At 42.5% G+C, this 25820-nt stretch overlaps 1 protein-coding gene and 1 long non-coding RNA gene across 2 annotated transcripts in view; one reads left to right on the forward strand and one right to left on the reverse strand.

The window, feature by feature from the left end:
• Window positions 1-1783: 1783 nt before the first annotated feature.
• LOC144589605 (uncharacterized) lies at window positions 1784-20799 on the reverse strand. Its single transcript, XR_013545820.1, has 2 exons — window positions 17193-20799; window positions 1784-17071 (listed from the first exon to the last, which is right to left on the reverse strand). It is a non-coding gene; the product is annotated as an uncharacterized LOC144589605 (long non-coding RNA).
• Window positions 10824-25820, forward strand: part of SGCZ (sarcoglycan zeta) — a 728738-nt gene continuing 713741 nt past the window's right edge. The window contains exon 1 of the mRNA XM_078394647.1: window positions 10824-16816. Within this exon, the coding sequence (XP_078250773.1) occupies window positions 16778-16816 (39 nt within the window). The 5' untranslated portion in view covers window positions 10824-16777. The remainder of the gene's footprint in view (window positions 16817-25820) is intronic.

Here is a 25820-nt window from a genome sequence, read left to right on the forward strand (position 1 = left end):
AGATGGGCTACCTGTTTCATTAATAAACCTTGTTATGTTAAAAAAAGAGAAGATATTCCTCATCTTTCTTCAGGCAAGGAGGGGGCAGCTCGCTCAGACCACAACTAGACTTTTTATTCCTGATACAGCAAGCTGCTCCCCCTCCCCCAAATAAGTAGTTGTCCACTCCAGGCATTGCAAAATTGACATACAAATACTGAGAGGTGAAAACAGAATTAAATCAACCTGTCTTGTTTGATCAATGGAGAATGTAATGAGTAAACTATATGCTAAACAGAAACACATTTTAATAGGAAGTAGAATATTTGGCAGCTCTGTGAAGTTCAGAAATATTGTCTGAGTACCAAATGCATGCGTGGGCACAAACAGAGTTCATGCCCACAGACAGCTGTAAAAAATCCTGTTACTTAAAGTCGCCATGGATTCCCTATCCTTCTTCAGTTCTCATTTAATCAAGAGTCGAAGGATGTACAGCATATGCAAAGCTGAACGGTGTTTCCTTCCTGCCTCTGCAACATCTCGGCCCAAATCAGCATGCATTTGGGATGCTCTTTTTAGAATTCAAAGATTAAGAGGCAGCAACTCAGTCGCATCCCCAGTGGACATCTACTCACTTCACAGAGCCATCACCAACTTAAAGCAAAATTTGTTGTCGTTGTCAGTCACTGCTTAAAGAGAGTGGCTGCTTTTCAAACCTAATCCAGAAAAACTCTTGCTGAAATGTCATTCATGTGGCAAACATGTATGTTTCTCATGTCTTCAGATAAGGGCAGGAGGCCTTCTGAAATGCAAATGATACATTTGGAGTGCTGAGACTAAAAGAGATTGCCGGAGTGCAAACCCTGAGGCCACACACAAGGCTGCCTAACATCACATTTCAGGGCAACAGTGACTCTAAAGAATCTTGGAGTGGGGTCAACATAGGCTTAAATTGTTGTGTATACTCTTTTTTTAAAAACAGAAACAAAACTTTATGGACATAGGAGACAGATGGATCTGTTGGTTTAGTTTTCGCCTACATCCACAATTGAGTTTTCTCTAAGTTTCTCATTATAAATTTTATGAACTGGTGAATTTGAATGAGTTCTTTAAAACAAATGAACCAAATAAAATTATCACCCAGCTGTAACAGGTGTGAAGTAATTTATTTTATTTTATTTATTTATTAGATTTTTACCCCGCCCCTCTAGACTATGTCTACTCGGGGCGGCTTACATCGATAAAAACACATCAATATGACATGGATAAAATCACAAATAATTAAATTCCAAACAAGATATTACCAAGATGGCATGACTTGAAAAGGAGAGAAAAAGGAAAGAATATATATAGAGAGAAATCACTTAATTGACTGGAGGGAAGGCCTGCTTGAACAGCCAAGTTTTTAACTGGCTTTTAAAAATACCCAGTGAGGGTGCCAGCTGAATTTTGGTAGGGAGTGTTCCACAGCTGAGGGGCCACTGCCGAGAAGGCCCGGTTTCTTGTTTTTTCCTTCTGGGCTTCCCTTGGCATCAGACCCCTCACCCGTCCCTGCTGGCTATGTCGAGTGATTCGGGTAATTCTAGGTGGAAGAGGATGATCTGCCAAATATTGAGGTCCCAAACCGTTTAGGGCTTTATATGTAATCATTAACACTTTGAAGTCAATGCGGAAATGGATGGGCAACCAGTGCAAGGCAGCCAGAGTGGGGGAGATATGCTGATATTTTCTCACCTCACTAAGAAGCCTGGCTGCTGCATTCTGGACCACCTGAAGTTTCCGCGTCAACCTCAAGTAAATTTGCTTTTGTTTGGAAAATCCTACCAGACTTTTTTTTTACCCTAACACTTTACGTGGAGTAAAACAGAAATGTATCCCAATGAAAAAGGTCAAGATTTATCAGGTTATTTTTATGTCCTGAATGTTCCCTTCCTTCAACCACCTTGCTTTGTTTGCTTACAGAAGGAAAATGGTAAAATTGGGAACAACGCCCTAGTATAGTATGTTGTGGATCTCTTCACAAATGCTGCAGTGAAAAGTGTGGCAGCGGTCTTAGAACAGCAGTTTTACAACAATGGTTTCCAAATATTCATTCCATAATTATAGTTACAACAGCTTAATCAGTCCCATGATCTATGCTCAGCTGGAGGAGTAGAAAAACTCTGGGAAGAATTGTAAAGAAGGTACCATTGGATTTTACCCTGTTATCTGTGTCCCAATGAAACTACAGCAGCTTCACTGGCTAACTACTGTATTTTGAGGCATACTTGAAAGGGCTGGTTATAACCTGTAAAGCTGTACATGGCATGGGTTCAAGCCATCTAAAATACTATCTCCCCTCTCATGAGCCTGCCTGGATCTTGTGTGTTGAGTACGTGGAAAAATTCTCATTCTCACTGATTTTTCTAAATATTGGCATGCAGAGGCTTTCCACTGTATCAGGAAAAATTTCTGGCTTCTTGTGTAAATGAGACCCTGGTATACTCCTGCTTTTGTTTTTACCAATTTATTCATCCCCAGCCCCTAAATGCCATAGAACGTAATGCCTTTCTGGTCAATTCTGTCCAGGAAAGATGCAATTTCCTTCAAGAACTGTAATAATCTCATGCAGATTAGCTCTTATTCTAGAAAAAAGTGATTTCTGAATCCCATAAGATTTCCCGTAAGATTTGTTTGATGGGGGGAAACATGCAGAGAAATCTCTCTGTGAAGAAAAAAGAAAGAGATTTCTCACCCTCAGATTCTCACTGAGAACAAGAGGCTTTGACATTCACATTCCTATCCAGGCGAAGACTTTCTCTTGATCCTGCCATGTTTACAGGGGCATTGGGTGAGGAGGACATGAGAGAGGGCTCCTCCCAGGTTGTAGAACTCCTGGGGGAGGCTGTGCTGCCCACTAAACATGATCTCCATGTGCAGAGACAGAAAAGATAATTTTATTTAAATGGGTCTCTGACCACATTCTGGCTGTTGAAGAAGAGTCTTTTGATCGCATATACATTTTTCTTTATTATGCTTTTAATTTTTAAAATTTGTTTTAATTCCGTGATTATTTCTAGTTGATACTTTATTTGATTTATGTCATTCCATTTTAAAACTATAATATTTTGGCCTTTAATCTGTTTTCATTCCTGTCACAGGAAGCCTTGGGTCATGCATCGGGAAAGAGGTGGGATATAAATGGTGTAAACAGTGACAAATAAATAGAAATAGAAGATGTGGCTTAAATCCTGAATCACCACATGAGTTAGTTGGGATGGAGGATATAAAGTGAAAGTGGCATAAATGTTGGATGTATAAGGAAACTGCAATCATCACCTAGCCAGCTCCTTAGTACCATTGCTGCTGCAATACTCAAGACAAGAATAATTAACGTAGGAAGATAATTAATTCTCTTGGCACCTAGCAATCAATTAATAATTTCAGAAGGTGTCTGTCTACTGAGTGCAGCTGCAGAACCTCACAACTACCAATTTTTGGAATTACATGTCTTATAAACATGAATGAATGTGAAACTGAGCTGCACAGCGATGTCTGTGTTTTGGCATGGCCTCCATGACTCAAGCAAAGGGAAAAAGAAAAGTTTTAAAGGTATTTCTGGATCTTTGAAAAAAGTGTGCTGGGTTTTTTTTTTCATCCTTCTCAGAAGCAATCCAATGGTGCTTCTGGAGTAGCGGAATCAGCTGCCAAGGTGCTATCATTGCTCAGAAGATGCCGCAACGTGTTCACAGCCTTCACATTCTCTGGAGAAGATCCTTCCATGTCTCCCAGCATGCTAGTATGTGAGAAACATTCATCACAGACCTTCTTAATTTGTCCCAGTTTAGCTGAACAGGTGAGATGGATAAACTTCCCTTGATACTGTTCAGAACAAGACTGGGCAAATTGCAATGTTTTCCAGAAATTATCAGAGCCTTATTCTGAACCAAGGTCAGTTGTTCTGAGATCTGGCATCATAAAAATAGATAGAAAGGGATGGCTAACTCCACTATACTCCCTTTCCACTTTGCTCACATAAGCAACAGCATGTTTGAAAAATGATAAAAACCTGCTCTTGCATAGACTGTATGTATCAGCAAAAAAACAGATGTTTTAGGGCAGTGGTCCCCAACCATGGGCCCCCAGATGTTCTTGGACTTCAACTCCCAGAAATCCTGGCCAGCAGAGGTGCTAGTGAAGGCTTCTGGGAGTTGTAGTCCAAGAACACCTGGAGGCCCAAGGTTGGGGACCACTGTTTTAGGGTTCTTGCTTGCATGTAGAAAATATATTTCAGCAAGTACTTCTCCCTTTCAACTGTATTTTGTGAGCAAAATGATGAGGAAAGATGTAGGGCTAGTTGCCCTCTCTATCCATGTTGATGACACCAGGCGAACAGGGCTTGATTCAGAATTCAGAACTCATGAAACCGCCAATGATTCCATCAGAAAGTGACAAGATCTCAGTGGGAGGTGATGGGGTTTCCTTGCTGGCTGTTCATTGCTCCTGCTGTTGTTTTTGGTCCAAAATCACCACCAACTGATTATGTCTTATACAGTTACCAATATTCCCCTATCATCCTAGGGTGAAAGCAGCACTGAAGAAAATTATTTTGCTCTGAAAAGCAACCTGCAGGGAAAGAAAGAGTATAGTGCACATGTGTACACATGCACATGGGCACAAACTCAGACAATACCTCCAACCAAATTCATAGGCTTCTAAGGGTGCATTTTATTAAAAAGAATGATGAGGAAGATACAAGCCATCAATTTTGGTCCTTAGCTATTTGCAGCAAAGGAGAGATTCCAATTATAATGAGATGTAGAGAAATACGCTCCATAAAACTACTCTGATCATGTGGCATATTAGTGGTGTAAATAAATGAATACCTTGGAGCTTAATTAAATTCCTGCATTTTGAAAGGAAAGGAAAGAATTATTGTGTGTCATTCTTGTCCAATGAGCAAAACTATTCAGCATAATCCTATACAAGTATGTTCAGAATTCGTTTTAAGTATAGTGTAGCTTACTTGTACGTGATAGGACTATAGGTTAAAACTATTGGCTGAAGGGGGTTGCAAATGTTGTTGGAAGCCACCCGGAGACTCTTGCGGACTGCGGGCAGCATACAAGTTGAATGGATGGATGGATGGATGGATGGATGGATGGATGGATGGATGGATGGATAAATAAATAAATAAATAAATAAATAAATAAATAAATAAATAAATAAATAAATAAATAAATAAATAAAATCAAGATGAAAGATGCTCATTGCAATACTGTGTCAGTTTCAGAATTATCATTGGGTAGATCCTCCTTTACAGAGTCTACATACCTTCAACTCAATGATTTCCCAAACTTTCAACTTCTGAAGAGAGTAGTTGCTGGTACAGGCTCTTTATTGGAGCAGCGGGAATTTTAAAAGGCCAACAGGGCCAAAAAACATAAAACTGGTAACTCAGGGTGCAAGGGAGTTAGTTTCATTCCCAAAGTCTTTGGGACAGTGTCCCAGTCTTTTTCTGGGAGAAGCACAACCCTACCTCCTCTACCAGGCCTAGGATCCCTCATAGATGGACCAGGCACAATGCACCACAATAAGAGTGTTGGATGCACAGCAGCTGTTGTCCCTGGAGTTGAGTGGAGAAGGCTTCTTTTCCCGCCACCCATCCATGGTCCCCAGTGGCAGCTGCTGGCTTGTAGGTGTAATAATCCTTCTGAGAAGTGTGGTCAAACTCTACATGGACCTTACTGGCCATGTAGCGGGGCATAGGGCAGGGAGGAGCAGGAGGCTAACTTTCAGGATGCCAGTAGTTAGATTCACGGTGGAGTTCCTCCAGTGTGGTAGCCTGCCCTTGCTGCTTCCTCTGCCAGAGATGGGCTCAATTTTGGTTCTCTACCTCCTTTTCTCTCAGAGCTTGGCTTGGTCCCAACGGGCCTGGGCAGCTTCCTACAGAGGCATGAGCAACTTGATCCAGTAGCCAGTATTGGGATCTTGGTGGTAGATCGTCTTCCACTCAGCCGTCAACCTCTCTGATAGTGGAAAAACCTCCTGGGCTTCACATGCCTCCCAGTCCATGCTGCCCATCCAACAATCCTCCTCTCTAGTTTCCCCCTCTTCTTTAAATCCAAGTCCTGCCATGGCCACACCTGTGGCCTTGAGAGTGTCATTCATCTTCCCTTTGTCGATGCCCCAGTTCACAGGTGAACTGCAGGTAGGGAATTCAGCCATTGCTCTCTGAGAGATGGAGAGCCAACTCTTGTGGCCATTCTGCTTTGATGTGTTGTTTGCCAAGAAATGCTTGAACATCTGTTATGAATTACAGAGATGGGGCAGATGTATGAAAGTGCATATTGTTGATTTCTCAGGATGCTGGCTTCATGGGCTTCTACCACTGATACATGTGTACACCATTGGCCCATTATTGATCCATGTCATGCAAGACCACCACCCCCCAGCGTGTGTGAGCACTGAACAGTTTCCTGTGACTGTGTCCATTGCAAAGTAATATCTATACTGGCATCAAAATAATATCTATGCTGGCAGAAGATATTATCTTCCAGGGAAGGAAGAAGATGAGCTACCATCTGAAGCACAACTATGATAATCTTCTAAAGAATGCAGGGTTCCTGACAACATAGTTTCAAAGTCATTGTCTTGTCTCAAAATACTGCTGAATCTTTAGATGAAATGGCCTGTAGGTGTCTCACTGAAACAAGCTGAGTTTATTTGGAAACAAACAAGGCAGACAGTATTTAAAAATAAGCTTGAACATATGTAAAAATAGCAAAGATGGACCATGTAAGGAAGAAGATGGGCATACATATAATTCATATTTTAATACTTTAATTTTTTTTTAATCTTCATTCTGAAAGTTATATTGAAATTAGTTTCCTTCTTTTCCCTAAGTGCTTTTTTAACTGAAGGGAACTGACAAAGTAAGCTTGCACCATTTTAAAAATACCATACAGTATTGGAAACAATGACCATTTGCAATGGGAATTGTTCTGTGCTTCTGTTGAGTTGCCAACTTAACCAGCTTCGCTGAACTGAACATGATTCTGAAAGATAACTCATCAGAAAATTAACAAAACCTTGCAAATGGAAACAAAATTTGCACTTCTGAACTTGTGAACCAGTTGAACTAATTGCTACTTGATGTGTTTGGGAGAAAGTTGTTTCAATTTATTAAAGTTTTTACCAGAATTCACTCATTTTAAAAATATATATTCAAGATGGAAAGAATAGATCAGTTTAACAATTTAGAAATGGAATACAGTAATTGCAAATAGAAGACAAAATCATTGTTACAGCCTCAAAAACCCCTCTACAAACAAGGCAAGAAGCATGTAGAATAAAACCCTGTTCTAGAAACACTCCTAATGTTTATGATATTTACATCTGATTTGAAAATGGATGCCAGAAAGTGAAACATTATCTCTTGTAGTTTGTTGCCGTTCAGTGGATTGTCTATGAATGAGTAGCCTGGATGCCACATCACAGCATCCTCTGGATGAATAAGGAGCTACTGGAGGCCAGCTTCTGAATATGATTCTGTTTTCATTGCTACATGTAGAAAATTATTCTGTACAGCTGGGGGGAAATGAGAAGAGAAGAAGGAAGACAATGACGAGGAAAGGGAGAAGGACAAGGAGGAGGAGGAGGGAGAAGGACAAGGAGAAGAAACAACCCCAGATGTTCAAGTGACCGGAGTCTTTTTTTTTCCTATGAGTTATTTCAATAATGGCTAGTCATGATGATAATATACTGCTTCCTAAATCAGAGGCAGGAGATCTCTAAATTCCAGTTGATGAGAGACAATATGAGGAAAATCTGTCTCTTGGCTTTCCTATGGCATTCCCAGAGGTATTTGATTGGCCACTGTAGACAATTAGATGGTGGATCAGATAAGCATGTGGTATCGTGGCTAAGATAGATGAGTCTTCCAGTGAGAATGAGGTAAAGCCTCCTAAACCTGACATGGGTGAGGAACTGATGACAGACCCTGGATCCAGGAAGCTGAACTCCCAGGTGAAGGTGACTCTGGAGCTACAATGGAGGAGAATGGACCAGGTGGACTTTCTCCCAGTCCTTGGGAGTGCCAGAGGTTGAGGATCCAGACCCAGACAGAAGCACCCTGATAAAGTACTTGGCTGCATGGACTCCTTTGGAAAAGAAGCTCACTCAGGAGTAAGAGGTTGCCTTTATGGAAATTTCTTCCTCCCTGGGCCAAGTTATGTACCTGAGCTCCTCTACCAGTTGGTCAAATGTTGAACTCAGAGTGGGCTCCAGAAGCCCAGCTGTATAAACTTCAGCTTGGAACCATATGGTTGCTGGACATGTCTCTTTTAGTTCTGATATTGCTATCTGTATATTCTAACTATTTTTTTTGCTGACATCAAGCTATATATGACTTTTTTGGACTAGCTTGAATATTATTATTTAATGTTTCCTGCCTGTTTACAGTAGCTACTGGCTGGACTAGATATTTAGATTCTTCTTGGACTTTGGCTCCTATCCTGATTTCCTGACTTTCCAGTATAATTATTTTCGTTACACCTTTGCCTGTTGCTATACACCTCCGCCTACAAAGTCCTGGCTGTGGAATTAGTCTGCCTGGGAACAGGACATATGGTCTGAACCAACAACCCTCTTTTTGCACTCATTTATGTTGAGTCCAGTCTTATGTTACACAGCAGGGTGACACCTTATGACAGGTTGATGGATCACAATCTGGAAAGGCATTTTATATATTTAAAAGTACCAAAACAGTGGCAAAGGATACATCAGCTGCCTTTCACTCACTGGTGCTCTGCTTCTTTCTCTGAGCCCTGCTGTAGTTAGTAAGAATCTAGTTCAAGACATGTGCTTGAAAGGCATTTAATTGAAAGTATCTGTGGCCTTCCTGTGAGTTTTCTGAACAATCCATGGCATTCATAGTGACTCTGTAGCCTGTTGATTTGCACCAAACAACCCAGCTCACGGCGACTTTATGAAAATTAGCAAAAGCTGAGAATTTCTGTGTGAACATTTGTCTGCCTTGAGGTATTTAAATAAATCCTCAGTGTGGCTACACATTGGATAGGAACATAGAAGCTGCAGAACTGCTCTCTTTTAAAAGTTCCAGCAGAATGTCTCACAGAGATTAAGCAAAATGGCTCCATTCCAGGCTCCGTTTCTGAGAACAAAAGTATCTCCCTCCAGCACTAAGGCTTGATTATGCCCTCAGATATCTGTAGCACTGAACAGAGAAATAATTTATGCATGTGAAGGGCTAGCAGCAGCCTCCACGACAAACTGTTGTTCCTCAGAGATCCGTCTTCTAATAAAAGGCAAAGAATTTGCCAGATACTCAGAGTGATTTTACTACTCTGTGCTTTCTTCAAATTAAAGGAAGCCTGACCAAAAGTTTAGTCCCCTTTTGCAAATGTGCAAATGCTTTAAAAAAAACCCCACCCCCCACAAGTGCTTATTACAAAGAAAGAGCCATTTGTCAGCCATTTTACTCAGAAGCTTTGAGAAATCAACATTTATTTGCTTTCATTCCAGGGGCGGCTGGTACCCACTGCTGTGGGTCGAGTGTCAAGCACTGCAGCCAATGGGGAGGCAGAGCCAGGAGAGGCAGACTGCTAATATGGGCTGCTGCTCCACTCTTATCCCTCCCCTGCTCTTCCAGCCACAAAGACTTAATAAAGACTGTGAGGCAGTGAGCTCTGCAGGAAGAGAGCACAAGCAGTGCTCTGACCCTCTGCCTCTGGTAAGAAAGCAGACAGGAAGGGGCTAAGTGGGTATCGCCTGATTCTAAAGTGGACAGTGCTCCTTTTTCCCTAGTGGGTCAGCTCCCTCATTGCCTTCAGATAACCTGCCATTCTGCTGTGAGGTTTTTGAGAAAAAATTCTGAGAAAACTAGCAGGAGACCTTGCATAACTTCTCAAAGTCTCAGTCACTTCATTTTGGGAGGAGAAATGCTAAGCTGTTCTAAATTATTACAATTTCTGCAAAGAATGGCATATTTCTTGCTGAAGAAATATCACACTGCACGAGATTGCTCCAGTGTCTACATGGAATGGCATCTTTCCAACACAGAATTGATGAGCAAAGGCAGAAGAAAGACCAAGTTGTACAGAATTTGGCAGTTTCCTACAGAGAAGAGTGGGCAAACCAATGAGGGGTGAGGGGAAGAGACAGAAAATGAAGGAGTCTCATTTGTGTGTGTGTGTGTCTGTGTCTGTGTGTGTGATGAAATTTCACTGATGGAGAATCTAATTGCTTCGTTTATTAAATATTTATTTATTTATCTATCTATCTACAGTGGTGCCTCGCTAGACAGTTACCCCGCATGACAGGTTTTTTTTGCTAGACATTGACTTTTTGCAATTGCTATAGTGATTCGCAAAACAGTGATTCCTATGGGGGAATTTCGCTGGACAATGTTTGGTCCCTGCTTCGCAAACCGATTTTCGCTAGATGACGATTTTGACAGCTCCCTCCGCGCTCGCAAAACAGGTGTTTTCGGGACCTAAGCTTCGCAAGACAGCGATTTGAACAGCTGATCGGCGGTTCACAAAGTGGCTTTCCTATGGCCGATCTTCGCTAGACAACAACGATTCTTCCCCATTGGAACTCATTAAACAGGTTTCAATCAGAATCTAACTGTTTATGGCCCTTTGTGTGTATCCCTATAAAACATCTATGCACCCGTGCTTCGGGGCTCTTCTCTGCTTTTAAGAGATTGGGCCCTAGCTGTGTAATTTAATAAATAATTGGCATCCTATACAGCAGGTTGTCTCGTGTCTTAGTCTGCTGCCTCTGCCGGAGAATTGCCTCGCTTTTCGGGGTTAACATTTGGAACGCATTAAACAGGTTTCAATGCATTCCAATGGGCAAATGCTTTTCGCTAGACAATGATTTCGCTAAACAGCAATTTCAGTGGAACGGATTATCATCGTCTAGCGAGGCACCACTGTACCTATCTATCTATCTATCTATCTATCTATCTATCTATCTATCTATCTATCTATCTATCTATCTATCTATCTATCTATCTATCTATCTATCTATCTGTCTGTCTGTCTGTCTGTCTGTCTGTCTGTCTGTCTGTCTGTCTGTCTGTCTGTCTGTCTGGGTGTGTTGAGATGTGGGAAAATGCCAAATTTTCCCAAATATCCATTCCATAGCTAACTTGTATATGCCAGAAGGATAGAAAACACTTCTTAATGTCAGGAGGCTCCCCTTTAAAGCTGGGCTTAATGGGGCTGTAAGGGATGTAAGTGTCCCTCCAGAACAGCTCTTAGTTTGTCAGCTATGGGGCTCATCACTAAGTCATATTAGCCATAGCACAGCTTCTTTTATTTATTCTTCAGAATTTTTTCTGGCTGGCTGGATAACTTGGTGATTTAGGGATCTGGCTACAGAGCCAGAGGCTGGGAGTTCAATTCTCCACTGTGCCTCCAGGGAGAACAGCCAGTCTGTGTGGCCTTGGGCAAGCTTCACAGTCCCAGAAGAAAGGAATGGTAAAACCATTTCTGAGTATTTGCTACCTGGAAAACCCTGAAAAGGGTCACCATAAGTCAGAATTGACTTGATGGCACATTAGCATTATTATCAAGCATTTTTTTCATATTGTGCTGCTACTGCAGTATCTCATACTATCCCATATCCACCATTGGTCCTGGGCACTGTGTGTTGTGATAGAAAATGAGAGGCAGTGGCAACCACTACATCTCAAAACAAAAAAACAAAAGAGGTGGAAAACATTTGTATCTAAATCTACAATGCACTCTTCTGTTTTTAAGGGGAGCCCAATGCTGTGTTTTGTTTTGGGTTTTTTTCTGTTGCATATTTCTGCATCTCAGGGCAACCTTCATGGCTACTATCCTCCTGATATTAAAAAGTCCCATTATGGGGGCTATCTTATAACACATTTTCTGTCACCACAACGAATCACAGTAGTCAATTTGCTGTTTGTCATTTGGAATCCTCTATACTGTATCCTCTACCTGGTATCATTCTGGGACCTAGGAATGGGAAATACCATCTTTCCACCCCCACATGAACAATATTCAGAGTAGCCTTATATGAGAGAGACGGAAATTATGTGGAGATAAAAAATTTCAAATAGAAGAAAATTCTTCTGACAGATTTTGAATCAGAGCTGTCAGAGGTCTAAACTGTTATGAATGGAATGGAAGAAAGCAGAAATACTCTTTTCCTTTCTCTCCCATAACATCAGAACACAGATAGCCTCATGAAACTGATTATTCTTTGATGTCAAAGATACTTAATCTGTGGGACTAATTACCAGAAGGGGATGGGTGAGAAGGGCTACTAGTTTTGAAGGCTTATTTTAAAAAAAGGGCAAGAAAAGAATATTGCAGGTAAGATTATGAATAGCTATTAGCTATAATACTGTAATATGGAGCTACAGTACTTACCCATTTTGGAGCTATATTGGGGACTACTTCAGGTATTAGAAATGCACCCAGGAACTTCCAGGGTTTGCATGAGTCATGCACTTGTTCACATTTCAGAGAGGATGAAATCTTGCAAAATTACACATTCTTGGCAAGACAGTTTGACTCAGGATGTCATGACAGACAAGGTTGAGAAATTGTTGGCCCTTGCATGAGTTTCCTCTCATCAGTACAAGAATGAGACAATGAGCACTTTTTCTTCTATGGAGATTTCTGCATCTTGCAGAAAATATCTGTACAGTGGTGCCTCGCATAACTACATTAATTCGTTCCAGCGAAATCGCTGTAGAGTGAAAACGTCGTAAAGCAAAAATAAAAAACCCATTGAAACGCATTAAAACCCGGTTAATGCATTCCAATGGGCTGAAAACTCACCGTCCAGTGAAGATCCTCCATACGGCGCCCATTTTCGGTCCCTGTATAGCGAGAAATCCATCCCTAAGCACTGTGGGGAGCCATTTTGAGCACCCGGTGGCCATTTTGAAAACCCGACGATCAGCTGTTTTGATCAGCGTAATGCGAAGAATCGGTTCCCCAAGCAGGGAACCGATCTTTGCAAAGTGAAAAAAAAACCATTTAAAACATTGTTTTGCAATCGCAATTGCGATCGTAAAAACATCATTGTAAAGCGGCTTCGTCGTAATGCAGGGTAATCGTTAAACGGGGCACGACTGTATTTTCTCTCTATGAATCAAAGTGCTCAGAGAGAGAAAGAGAGAGAGAGAGAGAGAGCATAAGAGGATTGTCTGATGATGAAAATGATACAAGCAACTCATCCAATGCTCCTAATTTTTAGAGGCCCATGCAAGCAGGAAGCAGCTGTTGTATTTTTGTGCAACTGTACGACTGCACAATTTGCATGAAAATCATTATCTCAAGAACTCTCATCAATAGCAAATGAAGACGCCTTGCTGATTCGCTGCTGAAGTGGTTTCTAGAATAAGATAAAAGAGGATTTAAATCCCTAATATAAACACGCACACAGGGATGTGGAGGAGGTTTTACCTTTCCCCATTTTCAGGATCACTGGGGGGGGGGGAGTTTAAATAAAACACCCTATCCTTTTCAGTTAAAAGGTCTTCATCTCATCTCCATGATGTAGCTACATGCTGTTTACACAGTGGATCCAATATGCATATGGGATGCGTCTAATCCGTGCCATGCGCACTTGTGCTGGGCTTTCAGACTAAGCTAAATTATTGCTTTTCATGTTTTTGTATGACTGTGGGCCAGAGAAGACATTTGTCACAACTGGCTCCCCATTGTTTTTAAAATTAAACACACGTGATATCCCACTTTTCAGTTAGGAGGTCTTTGGCACTAGTTCACATTTACGCATTCCTTTCTCAAAGATGTATCCTAGCTATGCTTTTTCTACTGTGCAGGAATTCCTGATGTGCCTTCACCTGGCTATCTTTAAAGGTCTCTTAAGGTGGACTGACCAAAGACCAACCAAAATGCCAATACTGGAACACTGTATTCTAATAATCACCAGTAGGGGGTGGAGTGTCTGTGAGAGACCATCTTTATATAACCAGGCATAAAAGCGACTAGATATGATGCTTTGGGAATAATATTTTATATTGTTGGCTACCTTCATGTTTTGCTACCATCGTTTAAACAGCTCTGAGGTAGATTTAAAATGTAGGAAAAAATCCCTATAAGTCACAGAATCAAGAGTCTTTGCAACTTATTCCTTAGCTTCCCCAGTTTTGTCATGTTGCCTGAGATACTCTGGGAGTTTTAATATTTTTTCCCCATCTCTGGCTTTTTATGGCTTAGTGACAATGGAAAAATTCTAAAAAATGCCTCCAAGAAAGTGTCCCCAATTTATATCTGACTTGCCCCCAAACCATTCAATATGGCAGGGAGAAAGACTCAAACCAGCCTTTCCTCCTGATGTAGGCATATTCATGGGAAAGTGAATTGCCACCCAGAGTAGACTATCTGTCTAGATGGGTGGGGTATACAGTAAATCTAATAAAACAAACAAACAAATAAATAAATCTGATCTGGATTGTTGAAGGCTCACAGCTCCCCCATATGTATTCTTGTGTGACAGTCCTAGGCAAAAATTATACCATGGGTGACTCAATATTTAAATGTCCCCATTATGTGCCAGAGAAACTTGCTGTTCTATTTAGATGGGCTTCAGAATGCAGGGCAGGAAACATTGACTGGTTCTCTTTTCACTTCAACTTATCTCTAGCTCATCAACAAGGAAACCTCCTTCCCATTATTATTTGCATCCTATAGGATACAAACTGTGAGATAGCATCCAATCAACACAGACCTGTAAGACTGCAGTATGCACATTCTTATATACATGTATGTGGTCAGATGGGCAAATAATTCCATGTAAACAGGATTTGTAGAATATGCAATACAGCAGAATATAATAGGTTAGAAATTGCCGATGAAGAGCTGCAGTTCAGGTGTTTTTTATAACTTAATTTCCCTTCCCTATTCAGAGGAATTCATTTTTTTCTGTGGGGAGGAGAATCCACTATATAGGTGGCAGACATTAAGGACATAATTTGCTTGGTGAAAGTAAATTATTTCTTATGGCAGGAAAAAAAGAGAGAAAGGGAGGGAGGGAGAGCTCTTTTCAGCCTAGTGTGCCAATAGGAATCTCAGACGGTTTGGAACAGGAGGAGGAATTTCTGTAATAATCAACTTAAGTGATGTGTCAAATTGCCTTCCTGCATTGCCTTTGCCTTTACAATTATCAGGAATATTTGTCCAAAATAAATGTGAATGAAGAAAAGAGGCAGCTAAAAGTGATCACAGTTTTTTTTTTTTTAAATCTCTTTTACTCAGGGAGGAGGGCTGGGGGGGCATATCCCCTTTCCCTGGAAATGGGTAAAAGTCTCCTCCGGAGAGCAACTCCCCCAAAGGCACCGCCTGCCCCCTCAACTCCTTCTACCCGCCCTTCCCCTCCTCTCCCCCCACTCTCCCGCAGGCCAACAAGAGGTGGCTGTGTTGAAAAGCCCTGCCCCCTTAATGCTCCGAAATAGCAAGGGGGAGGGAGGGGGGAAGGAAAGGCTGGCTGGAATTAGGACCCGGGGGAGTTGTATTTGTCGGGGAAGGAAATGTTGCTTTTTGACAGATGAGAGAAATCCCCTCCGTGCTGGCCATGAGAAGAGAGAAGTGAAGTCAGTCACCTGGTGGTGAAGGACAGTAAAACAGGAAAGGAGGAGGGGGATCTCTCTCTCTCTCTCTCCTCTTCCCTTCCTCTTACCTCTCTCTATTTCTCTGCGAGAGAAACACCCCCCCCCCCTTAACACTATTTAGGATAACCTTCAAGGAAGCGCGTTGCCCACGGATTGTATTATCTTCTTCCTTTATCCATCTCGTTCGCTCGCTCTTTCCGCCCCCTTTTCTCGCTCCGGCTCCGGCGTTGGCGCCAGGGGTAGCCCCCCCCCGCACTCGGGCCAGAGCTCCAGAGCTGCGAAACAATTTGGGGGAGTCGATGCCGGACTTGGCCAGGGGCAAGGGAGGTGGATCTCGTCGGAAGAGAGGGCAGTGATCCCCCCGCGCCCGCCCCGGGGCTCGAACCCTCCGCCTCCCCGGGAGGGGGGGGTAAGGATGAAGGCAAACGCCGTGCTTCTGCCGCTTCCCGGGCGCTCCCTCGCTGCTTCCCGGGGAAGATCGCCGGCGGTTTTGCTGCATTGATGCCGTCCGAGGAGGGAGACGCCGCCGCCGCCGCCGCCGCTGCTCCTGCCGCCGCTTTTTTGCCTTAGCATGCGGCTCTGGGCCGGTTTCTAAAGCAGCGAGAAGGCATCGCGCCCGGCGTGGATTTCGGTTCTCTCTCTCTCTCTTTCGGTCCCGCTTCTTTTCGCCTGCCCTCGCCCCCCCCCCCCCCCCGTTTCCCATCGCTTCGCAGGACAACCTCGGGGGCTCGCCGGCCGGCAAGATCACCTGTCGCTTGGCTCGGGAAGGGGAGATCTCCCACGAGAGAGAGAGAGAGAGAGAGAAAGAAAGAACGAAAGAGAGGAGGAGAGTCGGAGGGGGAGACCCCCCCACACACACGGCACAGGAGGCTCGGTGCCCTAGCGTCGAGATCTACCGCCGGCTCCCTCTGGCTTCGGGATTGCTTGGGAATGAAATTAACGGGAGCAGCCCGGATTTGGAGGACAAGGCTGACTTCCCCGCGTGGAAACTGAGAGGCTCGAATCTATGCGAATACATCGTCCTTTGGGGGGGCCCCCAAACGAATTTGGCACAACTTCTCTCGGGGTGGTGGTGGTTGCTTCTTGTTGCCCTTCGCCTTCCACCCTTCTTCTTCTTCTTCCTCCTCCTCCTCTTCCTCCTCCCCACTCCACCTCTGTGGCGCCCACGGCCGGTCTATGGAAGGGTCACCCCATCTGGACCTGGAGGAGCTCAAGGTACGTGGCCACCTCGCCGTGGGGGGCAAGTGCGGGCGGGCGGGGGGGGCGATGGGGTCGGGGAGGCAGGGCGACGGGGATGGTGCGCCCGCACGCGCGCGAAAGGGAGCTCGCCCAACCCTCCCTCCCTCCCTCTCCTCGTGAGAAGGGCCAGGCTTCGCTAGCCGGGTCCTTTAGCTCTGCCCGAAGGAGTTGGAGGCGCTTTAGCTGCCGCCGACGGTGGAGGTGGGTCAGGAAGGGACCGACAACTTGATCCTGGAAGAGAAAAGCAAACGAAAAGTGCGGGGCGGAGGGAGAGAAGAAGGTGGAGGAAGCGGCTGTGATAGTGGGGGGAGGGGAGGAGGCGAAGCGCCGGAGATGGAGGGCGCAGACAAACCTGGATCTCGCTCCCTTGGCGCCCGCTGTGCCTTAATAACCGCGATCACGACCAGAACCCCACCAGCACCGTATCTCGCCTCACTTCGATCAGCACCTCGGACAGCGCACCCTGGCTGTCTCGGCCGCCCTCCCTAAAAGCGATTGCCTGCTCTCCTCTCACAACACTCGCTTCTGTTCTTGATGGTGAAGGTGGTGGTTCTGAATCCCCTCCTCCTTTCCCCCCTTTCCTAGGCGAAAGTCCCTCTCTCTCCCCCTCTTCTCTAGGCTTCTGGAAACCCGTCTTGTAGCTTTCCCACTCTAGGGGGGAAACCGTGTCCCTGGGAATCAAGGTGGCTGGATCCAGGTTCTTGTTGGTGATCCCTTGCACCAGTGTTGGCCCTTAGTAGGGCTTCCCCCTGCCGATCGCCTCACTCCAAAACTCCGTCTCCCTCCTTCACAGGAAGAGAGCGAGTTTAAAGCTGGCTCCTTAAGGGTCATGAGACATTCAAGGCGAGTCTAGAGGATTCTCTTGACATCTAACATGACCTGGAGGGGAAGGGCTGGCCAGACTTGGTATTTGGATCACAGGAGTGGAAAAGCAGGAAAAAGAGAGAGAAACTTCCCCACTTCTCCTTCTCTGGGGTTCCCTCTTCTCTGAAGGGACATGAGATGAAATGGCTACCCTTCCTCGGTTACTTTTTGGGTTAGAACCTGTTCTCTGAAAAATAGAGGATGAGGTGCTTGGGGCTGTCAAAGCAGACAGCAAGAAAGTGGGGAGAGGGTATAGTAAGGAGGAGCACAGGGTAGCAAAGGCGTGCAAAGGAAAAACTAAGAGGCATGGGGGAGAATGGTGCTGAAAGGAGCAGAGAAAACATTGCAGAAGGCGAGACAAAAGTATGTGGGGGTGGGGGAATCAAATAATTTAACTTTATGGGGCAAGGGGTCACTATGTTAGTGTGTAGAAAGCCAGCAGTGGGATAACTCCTGGAGGAAAGGCAGACTTTTTGTATGCTTAGAAATGGCTGCAGAATGAGACAAATAATGTGGGCATGGAGGGGGGTAGGGCTGCATTTTTTTAAAAAAAGAAATGTTCACAATCTGCTATTTACAAAACTTTTATGAAGGAACTATAATGTCCATGTTTTTTTTTAATTCCGTAGAAGTATTTAAGTCTTTCCAATATTGAGGTGTGGGTGACAACTTTGGATAGTGGAATTGTTGTTGTGACTCACTTTCCTAGCCAAACACTGCTGTCTGTAGACTGAAGCTTTGCCCATTTGCTCAGAAATAAGCCTCTAAGAGCTTCTTCGAACTTATTTGAAACAATGATGCGTCCCCCTGCAATCCACACTCTTGGAAAGATCAGAAGGTGAATGTAGAGAGGTTGAATTCATACAATTTTTCACTTTTATTACAACAGTGGGTGGTGATGGTGGTGATGGCTTATTAGGACATGCCAAAAAGCAGGCTAAAGCTAAAATTAGAGGCTGCCTAAAACTACAACATTTTCCAGCGTTGCCCATTAATGAATTTGGATCCATTTACAAGCTTGTTCTCCCTACCATTCTTTGCAGAAAGAGCCATGATTACATATTGTGTGTTCATGGATAAAGTTTCAGTTGAAAAGAGTGTTAGTCAATCTCCGTGTAACAGGGAAAGTGCTTTTCCCTCCTTCAAAGTTCTGTGAAAACCCAAAACTGGGCTACATCTTTCAGGAATGGCCATCACTTAGGGACTGACACTTTGCTGCTGCATGTGGTCTCTCTGCAGACCACTGCTGGAGGGAGAGGGAGAGGTGTTCCCATTAATCTTCTGGTGAGCAGCTCCGCAATTAAGGCCACTCTTGCAGTGGGTGACCTTGAGAACGGCAGCCTGGATGACAGGGGACTACCAACACTCCCTCCCCCCCCTTCTTGGGCAACATCAAGAGAGCGTCAGCATTTCTTAAGGTGAACTTTGTCTTCAAGTGAGAGAGAGGAGGAGGAGGAAGTGAGGGAAACACACCCAGCCTTCTGTTCACTCGAGGTGAAACATAGCTTCATGTCATCTCCATGATGTATCTACATGCTGTTTACATAGTGGATCCAATATGCATATGGGATGCGTCTAATCCGTGTCATGCACATATGTGCTGGGCTTTCAGACTAAGCTAAATTATTGCCTCTCATGTTTTTCTATGGCTGTGGGCCAGACAAGACATTTGTCACAACTGGCTCCCCATTGTTTTTAAAATTAAACACACATGATGTCCCACTTTTCAGTTAGGAGATATTTGGCACTAGTTCACACTTATGCATACCTTTCTCAAAGATATATTCTATCTATGCTTTTTCTACTGTGCAGGAATTCCTGATGTGCCTTCACCTGGCTATCTTTAAGGGTCTGTTAAGGTAGACTGACCAAAGACCAACCAAAATGCCAATACTGGAGCACTGTATTCTAATAATCACCAGTAGGGGGTGGAGTGTCTGTGAGAGACCATCTTTATATAACAGGCATAAAAGCGACTAGCTATGATGCTTTGGGAATAATATTTTATATTGTTGGCTGCCTTCATGTTTTGCCACCACAGCTCTGGGGTAGATTAAAAATGTAGGAAAACACCCTATAAGTCACAGAATCAAGTTTATCTCTTCAGCGCCAATATATTTTGTGGATGGCATTGAGATAGCACATTCTGCTTCCAATGTATTCTCTTTCCTGCTATGCATCTTTTCTATCCATACTGGTGATGCAACACCAACTTAAAGTTGGTACCGTTACTAGAGAGATCACCCTGGAGTATTTGTGACTATCATGCAGTTGAGCTTCAATTTCCCAACTAAAGAAAATCAGTAAACCTTCATCAAAGAAAAGCCTGGGAACTGTGTTGTGTTTGAGAGGAGCAAAGTTCATGCAATCACTGACATATCCTCTTACAGATGACATTTAGATTGTAAGCTTCTTTGATTGTTGCTTCTCCTTGTATTACTCTTCAAAACACTATGCATACAAATCGTGCTTTGTGAACAAATTAAAATAGTACAGCCAATACCTATAGTACAAACAACTGTACTGTAGTACTATTAGTTGTCACCTGCATTGTTGAACTAGTTAATATTGCTGTGCTTGATGCTGAAAACATGTTTCGCCTTTTAGTTCAACTGCTAACTTCATCTTAGTGCAGTCTATTTTTTCCAAGATCTGGAAGTTGAGTCATGGTAACTGGACTTCTTTCTTATTAGGTTGAAACGTTTCCCTACTTATCAAAGTAGCCTCTTCAGTCTGAGGAGAGTTGGTAGGAGATTCCTGATATATTCCCTATGTTGGTTTCACTCCCCCTGGGCTGAATAGGCTAGTTAGATGGACAAAGGACTGGGGGTGAGAGATAATCCCACTTCTGCAGTCCTTCTCCACCCATTGTCATGGGTCATTGACAGTCATTAACAGTGGTCTTTCTGGTGTGTGGACCTCATCTTTCTGGGGATGGATGAGAGAGAAGCATGATAAGTAGGAGACAGATTGTATCTAAGGCCTCCACCCCTGTTGAGTGAGGGATGCTCTATATGCACATGCAAAGTATAGCCTCCCTGACCCCACTCTCAAACCACCTATCTTCTCAGTGTCCTTTATCCTTCAAATGAAGAAACCACATTGGGCACCAGATGCTGCTGGATCACTGTCCCTGATGTTCCAAGCAATACTCCTCTAGACCTTCTCACATGTTATAGCCACCGATGAACATATTCTCCATGAGTTTGTCTGATCTCCTTTTAAAACCATCACAGCCAGTTGTCATCACATGTTGTGGCAGCATAGTCTCCAAATCAGTTAAGCACCATCCATCTAGAAAGAGACTTACCTCTGTCTGGAGAAAATCAAGTGCCATTCAGATTTGATGAGTGATCCCAAAGATTCAAAGTTATAGGAGGGGGCAAGGGGGAAAAAAAGCCCTTCTAGCCACTTTTAAAATCAAGACTAAAAGTAGGTAATTCTGGCCCTCCAGATATTGTAGAATTCCAGCTTTCATCAGTCTCCTATGGTTTCATATATGGTTTTTGTAGTCCAACAAATTTTGGAGAACAACTACCCATGATTTAAACTATTCATCATTTTCTGCATTCTTAACATTGACTGGCTCAACATCTTTTTTTCCATTCAAGAAAAGCGGTCCAAACCCCAATAATTCTGAGTTTCCATTTTTGGGCCTTTTACATATCTATGATATCTGTTTCAAGATACAGTGGCCAGACCTGTTCATAACAATCCTACCCCCCCAAAGCTATAGTATAGCTTTATATCAAGGCATTTATGGTACAGAGCAATGCCTTTTCAGGCTCTTTCCTCATAATCTCTCACCTGGAATTTGCTTTTCGATTACTGCCATGCATGGAATTGACATTATTGAGATAGCTGTCCTTCTCTTGAGATCTTTTCCTTTTCGGTTCAGCCAATCTAGATCCAATCAGTATAGATGTGTAATTAAGACAAGACACAGGGGGTGGTGAGAGATTAATGCATACCTATTTACATTAACATACATTGAATCTCCTCTGCCTGTTGTTGCTCTTTTCCTGTAGCATGGAGGGTTTTTGAAAAATTCTTCTCAGTCTGTTTTTTCACTTATATAACTGGGGGGCATATATAAAGAATCTCAAGAAAAGTGCAGGTGGTTTAGTCTCCAAAAGGACTTTTTAAGAGGCTGTCTAAGAAAATTAACAATAAGCAATGCCTACAACCTGTCGCAGAGATAGAATGATGAACATAAGAATAACCAGAAACCTTGAAACTACAGCTTGGAGGCAACTCATTAAAATAATTACTTACTTGTATTGGGTTTCTGTTTTTAATAGCTATGGCATAATTGAATTGTGTTCTGAACATAACGTTACAGAAATAACCCTACCTTTTTTGCAGAAACTCTCTGTTTTAGAATAATTTTATAGTTAAAGGCATAAGTGACATAACTACTTAAAATATACTTCATACCACAGGGCAGTGGCTTGTAGCATTCCTTTTCAAAAGTAACTAAAATGAACTGTTTAGTTACCTGTGAACACTCAATATAGAAAATTACTTTCATTTCCTAACTGTAGTATAATTAACTACTTAGAGGTTTGAAATAATAAAAAGTTATTTTGTAAGTATCTGAGATATTTGGAGGTTTTTGAATGATATTGTAAGATTACGTATTGGAAAACATTTCGGCTTCAAAAAGTTTAACATAGTTTAATGAAAGGTTCTTCCTGCTTTTGAGAGACTACTTAGGCAGTAGAACAACTAAAACAACAATTTTAATCATTACTGGAGGCCTGCTGCGGGTACAGAATGGTGCAGAAGGACCACTGCACTAGTTGGGGGGCCAAACATACTTTCAAACCGAATACAACTGGAGTGAAGGGGGGGTGGACTAGGAGTACTACTGGTCTTTCCATCAATGGTAGGAACCAGCTAAGACATTGGGGCGGGGGGCTTGGAGCCACCTGCTCTCAACCCTACTTGTTCAGACATTTCATATGGGTCCCCTAAATTATGCCAGTCTGAAGTTGCTATCGTTCAAGTCATTGCCTTTCACCAAGATGGGAAGGAAACATAACAAAACAAAACCTGCTGGTTAAAAGAATGGCAAGAAGAAAGTTCCCAACCCCCTTCATTCCAATGTGGTTTAGGGATTGCTAACATGTGTAGGATTGCTTTATAATTCACTCATAGCAGAAGTATACAGTATGTTCATCCAAAATTCTAGTCTTGGCAACATGTTCCTTACATCTTCTATTGTCAAACCATATAAAGAGATCTTGGAGGTGACTGATTCCTGATCCACTGTGTCCTGATGTCTGGTTGAGAGAGAATAGACGAAGTCTCTAGAACACAGAAACAGCCTGGAGTAAAATCCATCTACTCTTCTTCAGTGAAGTTTGGGAGATACCATAATTCTAATTCTGTCTAATTTTCTGGGCAGTTAGGTCATCAAGATTCTTGACTGGCTCAGAGCTTTCCTGATTTTCATTTTGTAAGCATAAAACTTTGGTTAAGGCCTCTCCTGAGTCCATGTAAAAGTTGGTTTCATTAAGCACTTAGCTACAGAGAAGTATAATAAGATCACCGCTGAATGCCTCTTTGAACGCATGTAGTGATATTTTCAAAGGTCCTGAGCGCATTTGAAAGGTCACTTGATACAAAACCGAAAATGAAAGAGGGAAGTTATGTTTCACCTTACTAGTCTGTGCACGGATTTGTGATGCAACAGATCAGAACTGCAGTGGGAGAGAAAGAGGGAGACAGAGAGAGAAAATGCATCCAGAGATTTTGAGGCTGATGTGTTTTTTCCTTTGATCTTTCAGCTTCTGCCTCAGATTCATACAAGAAACCCTTGTATATTTTAAATTCAGAAATACATGGTGTTTTGCTTAAAATTAGCCGAGAGAATGCTGTTCTAAACCCAGTCTCCTGGAAGTGCCATCAAAACTTAGGGAATTTCGTCTTGAGTGAGCACACATTCAGCTGTACTCTAAGACTGATTACTATCCACATTTACCTGGGAGGAAGCACGGAATGTTGCTTCTCATATAACTGTGTACATTTGAATCATTTTGTTTTATTTTATTTTTTGGTGATGATACTTTGCCTTTCATAGCTCTTGGAAGAGAAGCTTGCCTGGAACCCATTCCTATTATTCCTATTTTGGTCTTGTTGTTGTTATTGGTAGCAGTAGTAATATCATTATCAACTGCAATATCATTACCATTATTATTATCAGCAGTAGGAGTAGGAGCAGTAGTGGTATGTTATAAAACTTATATATATATATATGTTTTATACCATACCATACATACAAACATACATACATACATACGTGTCTCTCTGTGTGTCTCTCTGTGTGTGTACACACACACACACACACACACACACACACACACACACACACACACACACACACACATACATACATACATACATACATACATACATACATACATACATACATACATACATACATACATACATACATACATATACTGCTACTCCTACTGCTGATAACCATAATGGTAATGATACTGCAGTTGATAATGATATTACTACTGCTACCAATAACAACAAGACCAAAATAGGAATAATAGGAATGGGTTCCAGGCAAGCTTCTCTTGCACGAGCTATGAAAGGCAAAGTATCATCACCAAAAAATAAAATAAAACAAAATGATTCAAATGTACACATTCTACATATTTCAGTCAGGGCAATGGTGCACCAATGACTATACATGTGGATATGATGCTTGTGTTACCTAGAAAACCCCCTTCTTTGTCACTGTTGGTAACATTTTGCTTTGGCTGAGAACTACAACGGGCTTATTAGCATCATAAGAACAGGTGGGGTCACACCAGGCCTCTTTGTGTCACCCAGTCCCTTAAATATAATACCATTCTCTGGAATATGATTACATACTGTATTATTTTGAGAAATATTCAAAAATGGATCTGAAGTAGAACTTTCTGATATTGGGTTCCTTGATATTGTTTGACCACAACTTTCAAAAGCTAGCATAGCCTGTAATCAGAGATTCTGGAAGTTGTAGTCTTAACAGCATCTGGGGACCCAAAGTAGGGAGCTACTGCTTTTATACTCAAATCAGATGACCAGTTCACCTTTCTGACAGGGTAGCAAGAAAAGAGAGCTAGGTACTGCCAAAAAGTCTTTGATGGAGGACTCTTGTTACATCTGAAAAATACCAGTGTTCTGCTTTTGGTATTGTAACATGTACTTGCCCAACTCAAGTTGACTCAAAAACAGCTGAAGAAAAAGGAAAAAAGACAGCACTGATGGAGCAATAGGAGGAAGAGCAGTAAAATGTTTTAATATACTTTCAAATCTTTTAGGTCAATGGTTTTTTTTTTTTCTAGATGAAATACAGTGATACATCAAGAACAACAGATTACAAAACTGGCCTTAGGTTCCAAGTCTTGAGCAGTCTTGTGACACACTGTAGATTGATGGTATTTAGGAAATTTAGCTTCTGGCATGCTAAATGGAGCTACAAGAAGTTGATTGAGCAATTTTTGTGATAGTAAACCCAACAGCCTCATATGCCCAGTTCAGTTTCAGAGCACAGAAACAAATATACTCAGAATCATACTTTTCCTCAACAATGTGAAGCCGAGTCAAATAGGATTCAGTAGAAAAAGGAAATTTTGGTGCGCAAATCTAAGTAGGTGGTTTTATTTCTGCTGCACGTTAGTCATTCCATAATGCATAATACTGTTCTGTAACAAGATACATATTTTTAGTGCTATATATGTTATACTTTCATCACTACATTTGGAGCTGAGTGAGCATTCTCTGCTTAGAGATATTGGACTCTTCTGATAAACAAACACCTTGTCTTTCTTTTGTTCTCCCTTCATTTACCATCCCAAATCCCATCGTTTTCACAAAGCCTGTCATCATCAACATTGGATGAAAAGACAATTAACCTTTGCAGTTCACCTTCAAAATATCTAGTCTTCAAACTCTTCCTTAATTAAAGGTCAAAGCAGGAATAAAGTAATGCCTATGAATTTCTCTTCTTGTTTTGGAGAGGATGAGCTGGTGCTATCCTTCTCATAAGGGTCAAATTCTCTCTCACATGCCCAAGTATTAAACTCTATGTATTTACCTGGGAGTAAGCCCC

Source organism: Pogona vitticeps, chromosome 5, assembly GCF_051106095.1.
Source record: "Pogona vitticeps strain Pit_001003342236 chromosome 5, PviZW2.1, whole genome shotgun sequence".
Taxonomy (NCBI): domain Eukaryota; kingdom Metazoa; phylum Chordata; class Lepidosauria; order Squamata; family Agamidae; genus Pogona; species Pogona vitticeps.